Source organism: Manacus candei, unplaced genomic scaffold (assembly GCF_025592945.1).
Source record: "Manacus candei isolate 608988 ecotype Guabito, Panama unplaced genomic scaffold, ASM2559294v1 h1tg000089l, whole genome shotgun sequence".
NCBI lineage: Eukaryota > Metazoa > Chordata > Aves > Passeriformes > Pipridae > Manacus > Manacus candei.
This window is the reverse complement of record NW_026138137.1, coordinates 2,948,540-2,965,401: the sequence shown is the minus strand read 5'-3', so window position 1 is coordinate 2,965,401 and position 16,862 is coordinate 2,948,540. Positions and strand designations below refer to the sequence as shown.

The 16,862-nt window shown below is 54.9% G+C and overlaps 1 protein-coding gene across 1 annotated transcript; it reads left to right on the top strand.

The window, feature by feature from the left end:
• Positions 1 to 9,882: 9,882 nt before the first annotated feature.
• EN2 (engrailed homeobox 2) lies at positions 9,883 to 14,329 on the top strand. Its single transcript, XM_051812896.1, is given in 8 exon segments — positions 9,883 to 9,909; positions 9,911 to 9,937; positions 9,939 to 10,091; positions 10,093 to 10,251; positions 10,253 to 10,339; positions 10,342 to 10,407; positions 10,409 to 10,430; positions 12,186 to 14,329. Coding segments are annotated over 8 exon segments (861 nt in total). The 3' UTR covers positions 12,506 to 14,329.
• The last annotated feature ends 2,533 nt before the right edge of the window (positions 14,330 to 16,862 follow it).

The following is a 16,862-nucleotide window of genomic DNA, read 5'->3' as shown; positions in this document are numbered from 1 at the left end:
GGTCACAGCAGGAAGCGGCCAACTCACTAACATTTGCCTCAAAGGCTGCACACAGAAAACATTCTGCATCTTCCCGTGCAGCCCGAGCAGGAATGTCCCTGTATCCTGGCAATGCAGGATGAGTGCACAGCGCTACTCTTGCAACCCTGAAAGTCTCAGGCAGATGTGGTCCCCTCACCATCCTCATCCCAGGGGAAAGCATGACCATGACTCTCCTTCCAAATGTCCTTCCTTCGGGGCATCTTCCCGAAGTTGCCCCGAGAAGTGTCACAGCAGCTCACCTGTGCTGGTAGCAGCCCAGGAGCAAGGGAGTTCCACCACTGGCACCTCCCTGTGCCGTGGTGGGGATCACATATTACTGGGGACCTCCTGAGCACAGGACAGTCCAGAACCCAAATCCCAGCTAGATCCAATATCGATGCTTCCATCACTCTTAGTGTTGTTTGCATTCCTCTTTGCGCTGAAAAAGGCATTTTCCATCCCTGGTGAAAACCAGGGCTGCGCCTCCCTTTCCTTGCTGCCCTGCAGAAATGGCCCCAGGCTACTGCGCAGGATCGGGCTGGGCACAGCCCCGGCTTCAGACAGGTGAGGGGAGTGGTCTGTGCCCACCCAGAGGAGCAGGGGAACTGAAAAGGGAATCGGGAAGGCAGAGGGCACGCAGAGAGGATGCAGCCACCTTTGTCGGCGTTGACCCCGAAGCCCCCGGCTTCTGTCCGTGCCTGAGGCCAGGCAGGGTGCCGCCTTTGTGGGGAGGAGAAGGGAAGTGCCCTCGCATCCCTCACGCTGACTCGCCTTCACCAGGGACCTTAATTCAGCAAAAACTGCAGCCGTCACGGATGGATGCGGAAAAGGGGAAGGGAGGGTTGGGGGCGATCACTTGCATGGTCCTGTTCCTTTCTATCGCCGGCCCAGCTTCCGACAAATACGCGGCAGCAGCAGTCTCGGGGAGGGGGCACAGCCTCCTTCCCTAAGCCCAGGGCTCCCCACACCCATCGCTGTGCATCCCACAGCCCTCTGTGTCCCACCGCCCGCCTGAGCGGGAGATCCAGAGCGGCCACGTCCCTCGCTATGATGTTTCCTGCTGCATGACACAGAGAATGTGAGGTTTGGGGCATTGAAGGGATTTTACCTCCTTGCATCCGCTCCCTTTGACAGCTGAAAGGTGCCTGTGTGGGACCAGGGAGCCCAGTGGCCTCCTCCAGCCATCATCGCCCCCTTCACCCGCCCCCTCCACCTCCCTTTGACAGTTCTTCTCCAGGTTTGGGGAGGCTCCGATGCCGCTTTCCCTGCGAGGTGAAAGATAGCTCCTTTAATCTCACCCCTAACCCCGTGACCTTCCTCCCTTAAGGAGCTTTTCCCCTTCATGTCACTGCTTTTTAAAGCCTCCTTTACAAATAAAAGCAATTTCCTTTTGGAACTGTAGCTATGACATGGGGAGATGCGCTTTTTTTTCGGACAATGAAGGGGTAAGAATGGGGGGCCGCCTCCTTTTTGGTGTTTGTATTCGGCCGGGTCTGTTTGTTTAGATACTTTACATAAGACAGTAAACACCAGGCGAGTTAAAAGCTTTAATTAAAAAAAGGTGGTGAGCTGGGAGGGGAGGAAAAGGGGGGGGTAGGAAACCCTTTAAATTTACAAAGTGACTTAGAAAAGCAGCCCCAGAGAGACAGGATAAATACAGCCCGGGAATCCAAGAAAGGTAGAGGACAAAAAACTTTAGAATATGACGGTATCAACCTACAGAGAGCAACAGCTCAGAGCTGCAGCACCGCACACTCCCGCAGCCCGCCCGGCCCTGACACCGCGCCCGCGGGCTGGATGTGGTCCCCGTTCCTTTTTGCCTCCTGTAAAAAATCCCTGAGAGGAAGGCAAGGGAGGTGACACCCTTGTCGCCGCCGCCCCGCACCCTGGCTTTGAAGTTCCTGGGTGGGGTATTTTCCTATTCTCGCGGGCTTGCATGCGGAACGGGCAGGTCCTTATTGTCCCCCGCCTTGTCACCCGGGTGGGATTGGAGCGATGCACTGGAGCAGAGCCGGGCGTCGGGCTGGCCAGGCTGCAGCTCCCGGACCCGCTCCTATCGAGAATACCTCTCGGGATGCCGCGGGCAGGCACGGCCACGCCACCCACCGGCTTCCCGTTGGGAGGCTTTCGGGGGGGTGGGGGTGCTGGAGGGGGGAGGAAAGGAGAAGGGGAAGGGGAAGGGAAGGGGAAGGGAAGGAAAGGAAAGGAAAGAAGGAAAGGAAAGGAAAGGAAAGGAAAGGAAAGGAAAGGAAAGGAAAGGAAAGGAAAGGAAAGGAAAGGAAAGGAAAGGAAAGGAAAGGAAAGGAAAGGAAAGGAAAGGAAAGGAAAGGAAAGGAAAGGAAAGGAAAGGAAAGGAAAGGAAAGGAAAGGAAAGAAGGAAGGTAGGAAGGAAAATTGCCCACTCAGGGCCGTGCCAGCCCGCCCCACCTCTGTTCCCCCTCACGCAGCTGGCACTGGGGGCGTGGGTGGAGGCCTCCCCCCGGCCCAGCCTTCCCCCGCCGGACATCCCGCTTCTCCCCACCGTGTTCCAGGCACTGCGGGCTCGTCCAGGCCCCACGGCCGCGGATGGACACGGGGAGGGTGTCGAGGTCCCACTGCGGGCAGTTGGGGATGGCAGACCTGCGAGCGCCGCGGCAGGACGGGGATCGGGGCTGTTATTCCTCCCCGAAGAACTTCCCGCAGAGCAAGGAGAGGCGAGAATGAGCATCCTCCCCGTCCACTCTGCAGCGAGACTGAGCCCTCGCTCAGGCGGGCAGCACTCCTGCCTGGCTGACAGAGACACCCCGCTGAGAACTGTACTTTTGTTTGTTGGTGGTTAAAAAATTAATAATAAAAAAGACAATTTTTGTTTGTTTGTTTGTGTTTGTGTTTGGAGTTTGAGTGAGTTTTTTTCAGGTTTTGTTGTTGTTTTTGTTTATTTGGTTTGGGGGTTTTGGTTTTGTTTTGTTTTCCTGGAAACGCTGAGGAAATGCAGTGTGTGTGCAGCGTGTCCGGGCCATGCCCCCGTCACTGCGAGCAGCCCCTCGGCCAGGCCGGTGCCTCGGGAGGGGCAGGGGGGCAGCCCAGGGCGGGGGACACCCCAGGGTAAGGAGCACCTTTACCGGGCGGAGCCGAGCTGCCCCATTACCCTGCCCATCTCCTCTGTGGGGGCGGCTGTCGTGGATCCCACCTCCGCCCCCCCCGGGACACCATCCCCACGAAGGGGCAGACATGAACCCCCCCATCCCCGGCTTGCCGGAAAGCCTCGGGCAGTGGAGGACAGGGAAGAGACAGGGAGACCGGTCCTGCTCGGGAGGGCAAGGGACTCTCTCCCCAAACCCCGCTCGGAGCTTGCCCGACCCCGGAGCCTTGGCGGTGCGGGGTGAGCGCGGCTGGGCTCCCGGTCTGCAACAGCTGGAAAACAGCCTTCGAGAGACCATAAAAGTTGATTATCTGGTGGGAAGCTGGAGTGGAAATTACCTAGTTAATTAGAGCGGTGGCTTTATTCTGACTATGAGTAAATGCGAGGTGTAAATCCAAGGGAATTTAGGGGAATTAGCCGCCTATGTGAAAAGTGCAGGAGCAGCTCCAGCATCCCGCTCAGTCCCTGCTAATGCTGGGGTCGGTGTAGAGTTGCTGAACTTTACCGTCACAACAGCTCCTGTTGTGTCTGCATGGATTAACTCCTCCAAGTCACGGGAGAAGCGGGGAAACGTTCCTCAGTCGCGACATGTGCCTGTGTGCACACTTGTGTAGGCGCCGGTACACAGCGCGTGTCTTTAAAACAGGGGGGTACATCGTCTTCGTACGATTAAATAAAAATTGTTTCGGGGAGGAAATAGTTTTGCACTTATTGGAAGCTTTTCTGCCTCCACGTCTCCAGATGAGAGAGAGAAAGGCGATCCCGACCGTGGCCCCGCGGATGCTCTCCGGGAGAGGCGGCGGGTGCCCGCCGCAGCCGGGGACGGTGCGCCCTGCCCGGGACAGAGCCACAGCCGGAGCCGGAGCATCCTCCGGGGGGACTGGCGGCCGGGCCGGGCTGAACCGGGCACATCCCACCCAGCTGCGGGCGGCACAAACTGGGGCCAGTTTTCTTCTTCTTTGCAAAGGGGCTGTGGGTGTAACACAAAGACAAAGGAAGAAGGTTCAGCTCCCAGCCTTATCTTTTAACTATTTTAATTAATTTATTTATTATTTTAACAGGGGGACACAAACTATTTCTGTGCACAGGCCAAAAACTTTCCCGCAGCGACTTATAATTTCATCCCTGGTTATGCTTCGAGTTTGTAAGGCGACGGCTCGGCGGAACAAAGTCCAGGCACCCCGGGGAGGCAATCGGCACCCAGTGTCACCCAGTGTCCTGGCGAGGCCTCTCTGGCCCCGGGGGGCCGGACCAGATCTCCACTGTAGAGGGCTGCGGGGCCCGGACCGTGTTTGCAGCGAGCACTGCCTCCGCCCTGAGAAACCCAGGGTTTATATCTTCTTTTCTTTTTTTCTTTTCTTTTCTTTTCTTTTCTTTCTTTTCTTTTCTTTTCTTTTCTTTTCTTTTCTTTTCTTTTCTTTTCTTTTCTTTTCTTTTCTTTTCTTTTCTTTTCTTTTCTTTTCTTTCTTTTCTTTTCTTTTCTTTTCTTTTCTTTTCTTTTCTTTTCTTTCTTTTCTTTTCTTTTCTTTTCTTTTCTTTTCTTTTCTTTCTTTTCTTTTCTTTTCCTTCTCTTCTCTTCTCTTTCTCTTCTCTTCTCTTCTCTTCTCTCTCTTCTCTTCTCTTCTCTTCTCTTCTCTTCTCTTCTCTTCTCTTCTCTTCTCTTCTCTTCTCTTCTCTTCTCTTCTCTTCTCTTCTCTTCTCTTCTCTTCTCTTCTCTTCTCTTCTCTTCTCTTCTCTTCTCTTCTCTCTTCTCTTCTCTTCTCTTCTCGTTTCCGTTCCTCTCTCTCTTCACTTTTATTCTCTTCATCTCTTCTTCCTTTTTCATTAATTTCCATTCTATTACTTGTTTTCCTTTCCTTTCCTTTCCTTTCCTTTCTCCTTTCCTTTCCTTTCTTCCTTTCCTTTCCTTTCCTTTCCTTTCTTTCCTTTCCTTTCCTTTCCTTTCCTTTCCTTTCCTTTCCTTTCCTTTCCTTTCCTTTCCTTTCCTTTCCTTTCCTTTCCTTTCCTTTCCTTTCCTTTCCTTTCCTTTCCTTTCCTTTCCTTTCCTTTCCTTTCCTTTCCTTTCCTTTCCTTTCCTTTCCTTTCCTTTCCTTTCCTTTCCTTTCCTTTCCTTTCCTTTCCTTTCCTTTCCTCCCCTTCTCCTCTCTTCTCTACCTCTTTATTCTTTCTTTCGCCAACCACCATTATATAATTGTGCTCTGGACAGTCGTTTACTTTGACCCTACTGAATTTTGACGAAATTGGGGTTTTTGTTATTGTTATTTGATAGTTTTCGATGGGGGCCAGGAGAGCTGCCCTAGTCCCAGCCGGTGGGCGGGAGGGGAGGGCGCTGCTTTGCAGGGGCAGGACAAGAAGAGGGGCCGGGGGAAGGGCAGGGGAAGGACGGGGCAGCGGGAGGACAGGGCCAAGGGCAGGGCGAGCCAGGGACAGGGCCGGGCCAGGGGCAGGGCGAGGCAGGGGCCGGCTCTCCCACCCCACCCGCGCACCCTCCATCCCGTGGGAAGGGGAGGCGGGAGGGTGTGTTACCCCCCCGTCACTCCGTGCTGCGGACGGTAGCCGTGACCGAACGCTACTTCCCGAGTCAGGACTGTGACATTCACCCTCATCGGTTCCCTCCCGAGCATCCCCCGTGCCCCACGCGGGTGCCCCCGGCCGCTCGGTGGGGAGCCCCATCTCGGGCCGGGCCGGGCTCTGCCCTCTCCACGAGCAGCTCATAAAATTTTCATGATCCTGCAAGAAAGTGGAAGGCAGGCTTTCCAACCCGTCCGTTTGCTCCCGTTGACGGGAAAGTATTCCCCGCGTGAAGTGGATGGATGGGCGCTGCCAGTCCCACCACAGGCTGCGGGGTGTGAGCTTTGAGGCAGCAAAACGCCCTTCATCCTGCCTGGCACGGGGGGAATTGGTAAAATCCGGAGGTTTTAGGGGGTTTTATTTTTGTGGTTGTCGGCGGTGCAGTGAGAACCCAGCGGCACTGGGGAAACGTGGTCGTGTTGGCTGAGCTCTCCCGGCCCGCCGGCTCCGGGGAAAGCCTGCCTGGGGCTGAGCGAGGGTCGTTGCTGGTTTTCCCCTTCCAAAATTGATGCGAGAGCCCAGTGAAGGCCGGGCAGCGCCGGGCACACCGCCTGCGGCATGGCCAGCCTGGCCAGGGGAAGGAGGAGCAGCGACCTCTTCCCCTCTCCTCTATCCTCCTCCAGCAGCTCCAACACGCTGGCAAAGCTGCCTCAAAGGCTTCGCTCGGAAATAAAGTGATGCCGGGTGTGAGCGGGAGGGACATGGGGGCTGCCAGAGGGGCGCGGCGCTGTGCCCAGGCTGTGCCCACGGGGTAGCCTCGCTGCCAGACCTCCCCCGGCGGCACGGGCGGGGACTGTCTGGAAACGGGGGAATCGCTGAAAACCCGACGAAATTCGTGCATGCCAGCGTTTTGCAGGCAGCCACCCCGTTCTGGAAGGGCGAGAGGTGCAGCCCCTCCCTGGACTCCCACTACTCCTCTGGGCATTTTGGCTTCTCAGCACCTCGTGGTTGGTTTTTTTTTCCCCGAGTGTGGGGAAAAGCTGGAAGGAGGGTTTGCTCGGGGGAACGGCACGAACGGCCCCGGAGCCTTCCCGCAGCCCGGCCCCGGCCGCAGAGCCTGCCCGCGGCCCGCCAGCGGGCGGGGGTCGGCCGCTCTCTCCCTCCCTCCTTCCCCGTGCTCTTCTCCCTCCCTCCTTCCCCGTGCCGAGCTCCCGGGTTATCATCCTGTTTCTAAACTTCTCAGTGTCAAAAGCGCCGAGCAAAAGGCAGGGTGTGTGGGGTCCGCTGCACCCTCACACTCACCTGTTTGCGAGACGGAAAATATATATACATATTTTTAGTGAGTGTAGCATGGAATGAGCCTTGTTGAAACTACGCGGGGAGCATAAGGGAAAGAAATCTGGCTGGTGTGCGGAGAGGTGATATTTGTAGGCACCAGATCTGCGAGGGGAGGCTGAAGCAAAGAAGCAAACGAAGCCAAAATCGCATTTCCAAGCCACCTCTCCCGGTGACTCGCAGTGGTTCCCCAAGGAAAAGCCCCTGCAAGCCGCGATGCCGCTGGCGAGTCGCCCGCAGACCGGCGAGCAAACGTGCTGCTGGGGAATGTTTCTACAGAGATTGAACTCCCAGATAAAAATAACCTTGGAAAAAAAAGAGACCATTCAGATTTTCTCGGTTCGGTATCAGATCACCCCTTCACTCCCGCCGCCCCCCCGCTGCCTCTGCATACCTGAGGTGCTGGATTATTGTCAGAGGATAGGCAGATGCAGTAATTGTTTTGTACAGCTTGTTTATCTCCTTCTTCGGAGTTTACCTCAGGAATTCTCTTCCCTGTCCTATGCAGGGTATAAATATTCCCGCGAAGGAGCGGGATAACGAATGAAAGGCTAACGCGGTTCGGGCAGCGAGTGGGCAGGTAATGCGCGGTTCAAGGAGGTTTGAAGTTTTTATCAGTAACTTGGGTCCGCCCGGGAGCGAAATATTTGAAGTGCAGCACCTTGAACACTTTTAATTATGGGGTAGTAGCAAAGCGAGAGCTTCCAAGTAATTAGAAAATACTTCTTGGGAGACAGGCTAATCGCTTTTCATGGGGCGCTTGAAGAAATTAACCTTTGGGTGCTTGTTTGAGCAAAACAACTTTGGATCAGCCACTGCTGGTCTTCGCCGGTGGACCTGACCCGCTGTGAAATACAAAGGAAATAGGGAGAAAGATTTAAAATTAGATAAAAATAAAATACCTTAAAAAGAAAAGGGGAAATAAAAAGAATAAGAAAAAGGAAAGCAAAAAGGAAAAGAAGAAGAAGGAGAGGAAGGACTCTCTTGCCCCTTTCCCTCAAGGCGGCGAGTGATGCGCGTCACCGCAGGGAAGCCACGTCCAAGGGAAAATGTCACTTAGGGGGAGAGCCGAGGGTCGCGATGCGGCGGACACCGGAGCCGAGCCACCACCTCCCAACCATGCTCGGCCCTTCGCGGGGGCCGCGCAGCCCTTTTCCGTGCGCCCCGTCGGGGGCGGTGGCACCGTGCGGGCCCCGGGGAGGGATAACGGGTCGGCTGCGAGGGGAGGAACGGCACCCGCATCCTCGCTCCTCTCTCGCGCCGCCCCGCCGAAGATCCGTGCCCCCCAACCTGTTCAGCCCCCTCTCGACCCTTCGGCCATGCAGCCGTACTTGGCTCCCTAATTTTGTTTCAGGGTATTTCTCCCTAAAGACAACAAGCAAAGAAGCAGCGGCAGCTTTCCCCTTCTAAAGAAGCGGGGGCTTTGGAGGGGTCCGGAGGTAGACAGGCCAGCGTTTTGGGGGGGAGCACAGCGCCGCAAATGCCATTTGGGGAGCAGTCAGGGCAGATCAAAGGCTCCTGTCCGGCTGCGGGAAGGACGAGTCAATTACCGCCGAACCGCGCGGCGGGGAAGGGACGGGCCCCCCCCCGGGCAGCCCGCGGGCACCGGGCCGGGCCTGTTCCGCCCCCACAACTCCCCCCCCCCGGACCCCTTTGTATCGCCTCCGCTCGCTTAATATTATTTATGCGTTTTCTGCAAGGAATTGTGGGATGCCGGCCCCCCTCCCCCGGTAAACACCGGGGCAATTAAACCCCCGATAACTCATCTCTGGGAAAGGACTACGGGGGGGGACAACACGGGCTGGGGCGGGGGGGGGCTGCTGCGGTGGCGCGCCCCGCGCGGGGGCACCCGCATCTCCCCCCCGCGCATCCCCGCGGCGGCCGGGCCCGTCCGTGGGAGGGGGCGTGGGGCGCTGTCACTTACCGGGGCGCCCCGCACCACGTGTGCGCTCGCCCGGGGCTACCATTGGCCCGAGGCACGTGTCGGAGCGCCCGGGCCGGCGACGTCAGCGGCGGGGGCCCCGTTAAAACCTAAAAGGACAACAACCCGAGTGGAAGTGCCCGGGCGCGGCGGCGGCGGCCGCCGGGGCGTAGCGCGGCGCAGGGAGGGCGGCAGGGCAGGGCGGGACGCCCCCCCCTCCCTCCCCACCCGCGGCGGCCCCCGCATGTGCGGGCGCGGGGTGGCGCGGGGCGGCGCGGGGCGAGGCGCTGCCGGCCGGAGCCCCGCGGGGCGCCCCTCACCGCCCTGCCCTCCGCGGGACACCGGCTGCTGAGAGCCCGCCTACACCCCGCCCCGACACCGGCGCTTCGTTTTTTTTTCTTTGCGCACCCCCATCCCCCCCCACTACCACCCCACCACCACCAACCCCCTTCCGCCCCCCAATTATTATTATTTTTATTACCACTAATTTTTTTTTCCTCCGCGGATGAGGCGCGGCGGCGGCGGCAGCGGCGGCCGGGGGAGCAGGCGGCAGCGCGCCGCGGGACCGAGCGGCTGAGCGGCGGCGGGAGGCGGCGGAGCGGCGGCGGGAGGACCGGAGCCTCCTCTCTGTGTTTTCATTTTTTGGCAAAGTTGGAAGTGGTGGAGGTTCAGCTGCTGTCTTGGGGAGGGGATCTCCCTGCATTTGTCTCTTTTTTTTATTTTTTTTTAATGACTCTTAATTTTTAATTTTTTTTTTTTTTTTGCGAACTCTGGATTTTGAATGCCCGGCGAAGCCAGGAGAAACGAAAGCAAATAGACACCTGTGCGTGCGTTGTATATAGACATATATATAAAAATATATATATTAAATAAAAAACAACCGACAGCAGGAGCAACAACAGAGACAGCGCTCGGCAGCTCCCGGCCGGCGGCGGGCGGGCAGCGGAGCCGTCGGCGGGGCGGCCGGCGCAGCATGGAGGAGGGCGGCCGGAGCCCCCGGAGAGGAGGCGGCCGAGCCGCAGGAGTCCCGGCGGCGACGCGGAGCCCGGCGGCGGCGGGCGGCGGGGGCTGCTGCTCCCCCCCGGTGACCCCCCGCACCCCCACCCGCACCCGCATCGCATCACCAACTTCTTCATCGACAACATCCTGCGGCCCGAGTTCGGGCGAAGGAAGGAGGTGGGTCGGCCCCGGCGCGGAGCCCCGGCGGCCCGGCGCGGAGAGCCGCCGCAGCCCCGCCGCGGCGCCGGCCCCCGGGGCTGCGCTGCCCGGCGGCGGGGCGGGCTCGCCGGGCCGGGGGGAGGGCGGCCCCGCCGGGCTGGCCCTGCACGGCGCCGCCAAGAAGGGGGGGCGACCCCGCGGCGCTGGAGGCGGCCCTGAAGGCTGCGGGGCTGAGCGGCGGCGACCTGTCGGTGAGCTCGGACTCGGATAGCTCTCCCAGGCCAGCTCCAACGCCGGGAACCAGCCCATGCTGTGGCCCGCCTGGGTGTACTGCACGCGGGTACTCGGACCGGCCCTCCTCAGGTAAGCGCTGCCCCGTCGCGCCCCGCTCCCCCACCGCTGTATCACCCTCCCCGGGCTCCTCGGGCCGCCTCCGCCCGCCCTCGAGGCCGGGAAGCGGCGTGGAAAAGACCCCGCTCCCCTTTCCCGCTCCGTCTTCTTATTTTCTTTTTTTTTTTCTTCTTTTTTTTTTTTTTTTTTTTTTTTTTCTGGAGGGGAGTGGGTGGGGAAGGAGTTGCTTAACATGACCTGAAAATCCGGGGAGAGAAGGGTGCAGGGTGGTCCGGTGCGCGGAGTCGGAAGAGACGAGGAGGGAACGGGGGTCCCTCCCTTCCCGCCGCCGCGGCGGAGCTGGGGCCGCCTGGGCTCGGGGCATTTCTCACAACTGCCGAGTTTTATCAAAGAGGGAGGAAAAAATTCTGGCTTTGGGCTCCCCGCTTATCCTCCCGGAGAGCTCTCCTCCCCGCCGGGAACCTCTCCCCCTCCCGCGCTGTGTTTTGGAAAGGGGAGAGGGCATTTCCACAGGCCTCGCCTTGTTTTGATTAGTCTTTTTTCGCCAAAAACAAGCCGCGGTCGTTTATTTCTCTAAAAGAGGCCTCGGAGCGGCCGCCGTTTCGTTTCATTCTTTTAATTTCCCCTCCATGTGCTGTAGGTCAGCTCTGTGGGGGGCCGGGGGACGTTCCTAAGAACCAAGAGAACTTCTTTGGCAAGGGCTTGGGCAGAATCTCTTGAAATTATCGTAAAAAGAAAAAAAAATAAAAGAAAGAAAGAAAAATTTAAAAATAAAACCAGGGGGTAAAATGTCCTTCTGCTACCGCGGGGACAGCAGTGGCTGGTTCTGGCAGATCGGTAAAACCCTGTTTAAAAAGAAGTAGAAAAGCGCTGGGGAAGGCATGGGAAACACCAGACAGGAGATCTGCTCCAGGGAAAAGAAAAAAAATTATGGATCTTTCTCTTACAAAAGCAGCGAGGTAGGATTTTCACCCGGGAGCCGGCCGGCTGAAGGAGGGATCGTAAAACGAGATGAAAATTAGTTCGTAATGTCTGAAAACAAACTCTTACTCAGAGGTAATATTCAGAGCTGAATTGGAATTTACTCCATTGTTCTCCGGTGCTCTCCTTTGTTAATATTTAATTAACATACATCCTCACAATGGCTCGGCCCGGGCAGAAAAGGCTCCTTGTGCTGCCGAGAATAATATTCCCGAGAATAATCCCGGCGATTCGGATCGGGCCGTGCAGCGCCATATGGCACTGCAGCGGAGAGGCGGAATGCTTCTCCCTAAGTAAACTGGAGGAGGAGGATTTCATTAGAATTTTTTATCGCGATCCACCAAAAAAAAATTAAAAGACAAGTAAAAAAAGTAAAGAGGTTTTCTTCAAAAACAAAACATATTTTTTCGGGTGTGTAAAATTTAGCTCCGTGTGGCTGCCCCTGGTGCAGTTTTCCTTGCTGGCCATCCCCGGGATGCGGAGGGTCGGTAACTGTGTTTGTGGCTGGGGGGGAAGGGGACGGGGGGGGGGGGGGGAGGCGGCCGGGCAGCGAGCTGGGGCACAGGAGGCTGCGGGGGCGCCGGGGTCTGCGGCTCCCGTTCCACCGCCCTCCAGAGCATCGCCCCTGGCAGCGGAGGCACAAAGCGGGTTTATTTTTCTTGGCGGGGGTGGTGGTGGTGGTGTTGTCGGAGCGTGGGTGCCCCCCCGCGGGACCGCGCCCGGCGTGGGGCCGCCCGCAGCGAGAGCGTGGCGGTGTCGGTGCTTCTCCTCTCTCCCGGCCGTAAGGTCCCCGCTCCCGCAAACCAAAGAAGAAGAACCCCAACAAGGAGGACAAGCGGTCCGCGCACCGCCTTCACGCGTCCGAGCAGCTGCAGAGACTCAAGGCCGAGTTCCAGACGAACCGGTACCTGACGGAGCAGCGGCGGCAGAGCCTGGCCCAGGAGCTCGGGCTCAACGAGTCCCAGATCAAAATCTGGTTCCAGAATAAACGAGCCAAGATCAAGAAGGCGACGGGCAGCAAGAACTCCCTGGCAGTGCACCTCATGGCCCAGGGGCTCTACAACCACTCCACCACGGCGAAAGACGGCAAGTCGGACAGTGAATAGCCAAGGGAAAGGGGTGGGTGGGGGGAAGGCGAGGGAGGGAGGGGGGAGGCAGGGGAGGGGGGCCGTTTGCAGTCAAAGTTTATACAATGCAATAATTTAATTAAAAAAAATAAAAAGAAACATAAGGGCCAGTGTATAAAGATTATACCAGCATTAATAGTGAAAATATTGTGTATTAGATATAATTCTGCAATATTCTATGTATATATAATTTACAGGTAAGGTGGTGTAAAAATCCAAGATATCTGATTATAAAATATTTTTTGATTTTTTTTTGATTTTTTTTTTTTTTGGTTGGTTGGTTTTGATTTCGGGGGTTTGGGCTGGTTGGTTGACTTTGGTTTGTTTGTTTGCTTGCTTTTTTTTTTTCGGTTGTATGGAGATTTTAGATGCTATCTTTATGATTTTTTTTTTTAATGCTTAAGTTACCTTTTATAGACTTAAGCGCAGTTTTAATGGACATTGGACAATGTTTTTTGAAATTCAAAAAAAAAAGAATTAAAAACAACTTTTGCTGAAGTCCAAAGATTTTTATTGCTGCATTTCACAGGACTGTGAACTGAATAAATAGTTCTCCTATTTGTTCTGAGTTCCAACATTTTTTTTCACCCCACCCCTCCCCTTTTCTTTTTTCTTTCTTTTTTTTTTTTTTTTTGTTTTATTTTATTTTTTCTTCTTTTTTTATGTTTTTGGAGTTGGGATGTCTGGGGCTGACTTTGGGGATAGACCTGGAGAATTTAATTTTAAAAGGAAGAAAAAAATATAAGTGACGATAGGGAGACAAATCTGAAAACACCTTCTTAAAACATGCTCGGGGGCCTCTCCTGAGCCTCTACCCCTTCATCACTCCCAGCGAGACCCACGGCCATCCATGGATGCGGAATGCAGGCTGCAGGCGTGGATGAGGGATAGAGATGGGGTTAGCACCCCCCTCCCCCCTCCCTTCCAACTTGTTGGGAAGACTTTGGGAACCCCATCTCCGAAAAGCGGGAGCCGCTCCGGGATGCTGCTCCTTCCCGGCCCCGCTCCCCCTCCGCGGGGGGCGACCGAGGGATGAGACCCGGCTCCGCTCCGGCATCACATCCCCGAAATATTTGGGAGCGTTTTAGCCCCCCCCCCCCAATAAAGTAACGTTTTTAGTTCTCCCTCCCCCTCCAGCGCGGTCCCCGCTGGCGCGATGCTTCGAGACAGCGTGCGGGTGGGTGTTTCTCCCCACGCTCCCCCCCTCGTTCCGCACGCAGACACCCCCTTCTCATCGGAGTTTTTCGGGAGTTCGAGGCGCTGTGCTGTGTTTAACCCGTTTCTCCCGGAGCGAGGGGTCCCTCTCCCCACTCCGGAGGGGGGATGTGTCCTGCGTGGGCCTGGGTGTGCGTGGGCAGCTGCTCGGGAACGGGCCCTCCTGCGACGCTGTTTAGGGGGTGAAAAACTTCTCGCTTTGCCTTAAAGCCTCTTTATTTTGCAGCTCTAATAGATACACATTGTACATAGTAGTATAAAATTAAAAAAAAAAAAAAAAGAAAAAAAAAGAAAGAATCCAGCTATAAAATAAAAAACTGTAATTTTAAATTCTGTGAATAACCATCAGCTGCTTAGGAGCCAGGATTAAATGACTTTGCCTTTTAGCAAGAAAGCAAAGGATTTTTTTTTTCTTCTCTCCACTTTATAAAACATGTGCATTTTACAATTGCGGTATCAAATATTTATAATCGGATGAAATATGAATGTTTCTATTTACAACTGTGTTCTCAACATTGTGAACATTCTCGCTGCATTTTGTGTGTTTCGATTCTCGAGGACTGCATTAAATAATAATAATTAAAAAAACCCAACCAAACAACCCACTTTATTATGAAATCCAAACCGTGTCACTCAGGCGTTGCAATGGAGCAGTGCTGTTAGGGAATATATATCCCTAAATGTTCATACAGTCCTTAGCCTGCACTTCTGAGCACTGGAGCTGGAGTTAGAAGTATTTCGTAGTTTCAGCTCTTTACGGGGTGTGGGGGGGGAAAATCCGTGGCGATTTATGAGAAAGGTGGTTTTGCAGCCAGGCTTTTCATCAGCCTTTTGACTTAATGAGGAAACTTTGGGGGATTCATTTCTAGCTGAAGGAGAGGACGAGCGCCAGCCGGCACCGAGCCCCTCTCGGGCACTCCTCCTCCTACTCAAATGGAGCTGAAAACGCAAAGGAAAATCTTTTTAATCTCACGTACTGTCAACAGGTTTCACCTTTTCAAGACTTTAAATACCCGGTGGTGTGATGCTCTGACAGGCTGCGTTTGGAAAACCTCTACTAGAAAAACTCGTAACCCTGGAGCTCGGGAAGAGGGGATGGAATATTGCCGATGCCACTCCACGAAACCGGGCACCCTGTAAAATGCTTGGCAGCCCCGGGAAATGACAGTACCACGATTTTAGGACAGGCTGGACAAAAATAAAACGATCACCCGCCTTGCTGCGACAAAGGGCACAAGAGCTCCGAAATAGCTTTCTACAGGCAGGAGGAGAGGGAGGAAGGGCAGAGCCTCACTCACCCTTAGGGTCGTTCCTTCTGCAGGGGACGCGCTCTCAGATAAAACCAAGAGGAGGTGTATTTAATATTTTACTTTATATATATATTTTTTAAAAGCTACTGCTTTAAGATACATTCTGCAAGGGGCAAAATTCTCCAGGAGAGGAGCTGCTGCTGGCGTGGTGCACCAAGGGCTTCACCTGCCCGAAGAAACTGGGGCTGGGGATGAGTGCGACGGGAGTGCCGGGGATGCTGCCAGGATACTGCGAGTTCCTGCTGCTTCTAAACCTTCTTTATTTTTCCAGCCTTTTTGGTTTACGCACCTTTGAGGAGATTTTTTTTTTTTGGCCACCAACACTAATAGAGGCAGGTGATTTATAATCCCGAGGGAGAAAATCGGTGGCAGTGGGCACTAAAGAAGAGTTTTAAGTCTGGTTTGAAAAATAGCTCCGGTTGCTCAGTGGTAGAAAACGGCACCGTGGGTGTGTTACACGAGAGAGGATAAGTCCCACGGAGATTTTATTTAACTTTTTTTTTAGGAAGCCACTAAACCTGTACCGGGGGGAAATTTTGGCCTTGCTCCTAAGTGTGCAGGCAGGGGTGGAGTTTCCACCTGTCCTCCTCCCCTCGTAAGAAATAAAAAATAGATGTGTGACACCAGCAAGCATAGGTATTTAGTTTTAGATTTTAAAAAAATCGTAGTGGAACTTCTCTAAGTTAGTTCAGTCTATGGAGGAAGGACAGAAAATATCACGCTGCTGCTTGGATTTTATCCAGATCAGAACACAAAATATTTGCCATTTGTAAGCCGTGCCTTCAGTAGGAGCAGCGAATTCCTCACACGGGCTGCACTTCTCACCTGCCTCCGATATTTTGGGGAAAGCTTCCACGGGAAGAGGCATAGGTTCGGAGACACTTGCTCCGCTGCTGCTTTTCTCCACCCTGTGAGCGGCTGCTCGTTCCCGTGCGCCGCCCAGCCCGCTCTCCCACGCCCGGGAAGCAGCTCCCTGCTGGCTTGGGAAGGACGGCACAGATAAATTACCCCTCGATAATTTAAAAGTAAAAATTATTTTAACAGAATGAGCTGCCGCACAAGCTCCTCTTGCAATTTTAGCAAAGCAACACCGGCTTTCTGAAACAGCCTTTTTGTTTTGGAAAAGGCAAAATCCCAACCCAGAGCAGCCCCGAAGCCGAGCCAGAGTTTCCCCCAAAACCAGGCTGCGTCGGGGCAGGGGCAGGACTGGTCCTGGACTTAGCCACCGCCTGGCAGCGTTTTATTCCTGGCAGGCAGCTCTCCCTGAGATTTCCCTCCCCCAGCTAGCGGGGCAGACTCCTTTCCCTCCAGCCAGAGCAGCAGAGTCCCATAAAAAAAGAATAAAACAGGAAAAAAACCCCGAATCAACTAGCCAAACAAAACCACCAACCCAGGGAAGTATTTCAGGGCCGAACAAAAATACATCTGCACTTGCCCGGTGCCAACCAGCCCCTCCGTGTAATTAATTAAGCGTATTTCCCCCCTAACTCTGTTCAATGAGCATCTGAGCACTGAGGTTTAGTGAAGGTGTTCCTCCGCTCTGCTCTCCGTTAACGCAGGGTACGGCACATGCGATGTACAAACCCACACCCAGGCACTATGTATGCAAATGCCCGCGCCATTGATTGTGAAATGCATATCAGAGTTAGAGGGGGAAACTATTTAGCCAGCTCGGGTTTGTGGAAAAAAAAAAAAAAGTAATTCTGTATCCCGCTGATTTAATATCCGACCTCCACATTCAATCCCCGCCCATGCAGCTATCAAAAGTACCCCTGGGATGTTTGGATATCATCTCCAAACTAACATCTGTG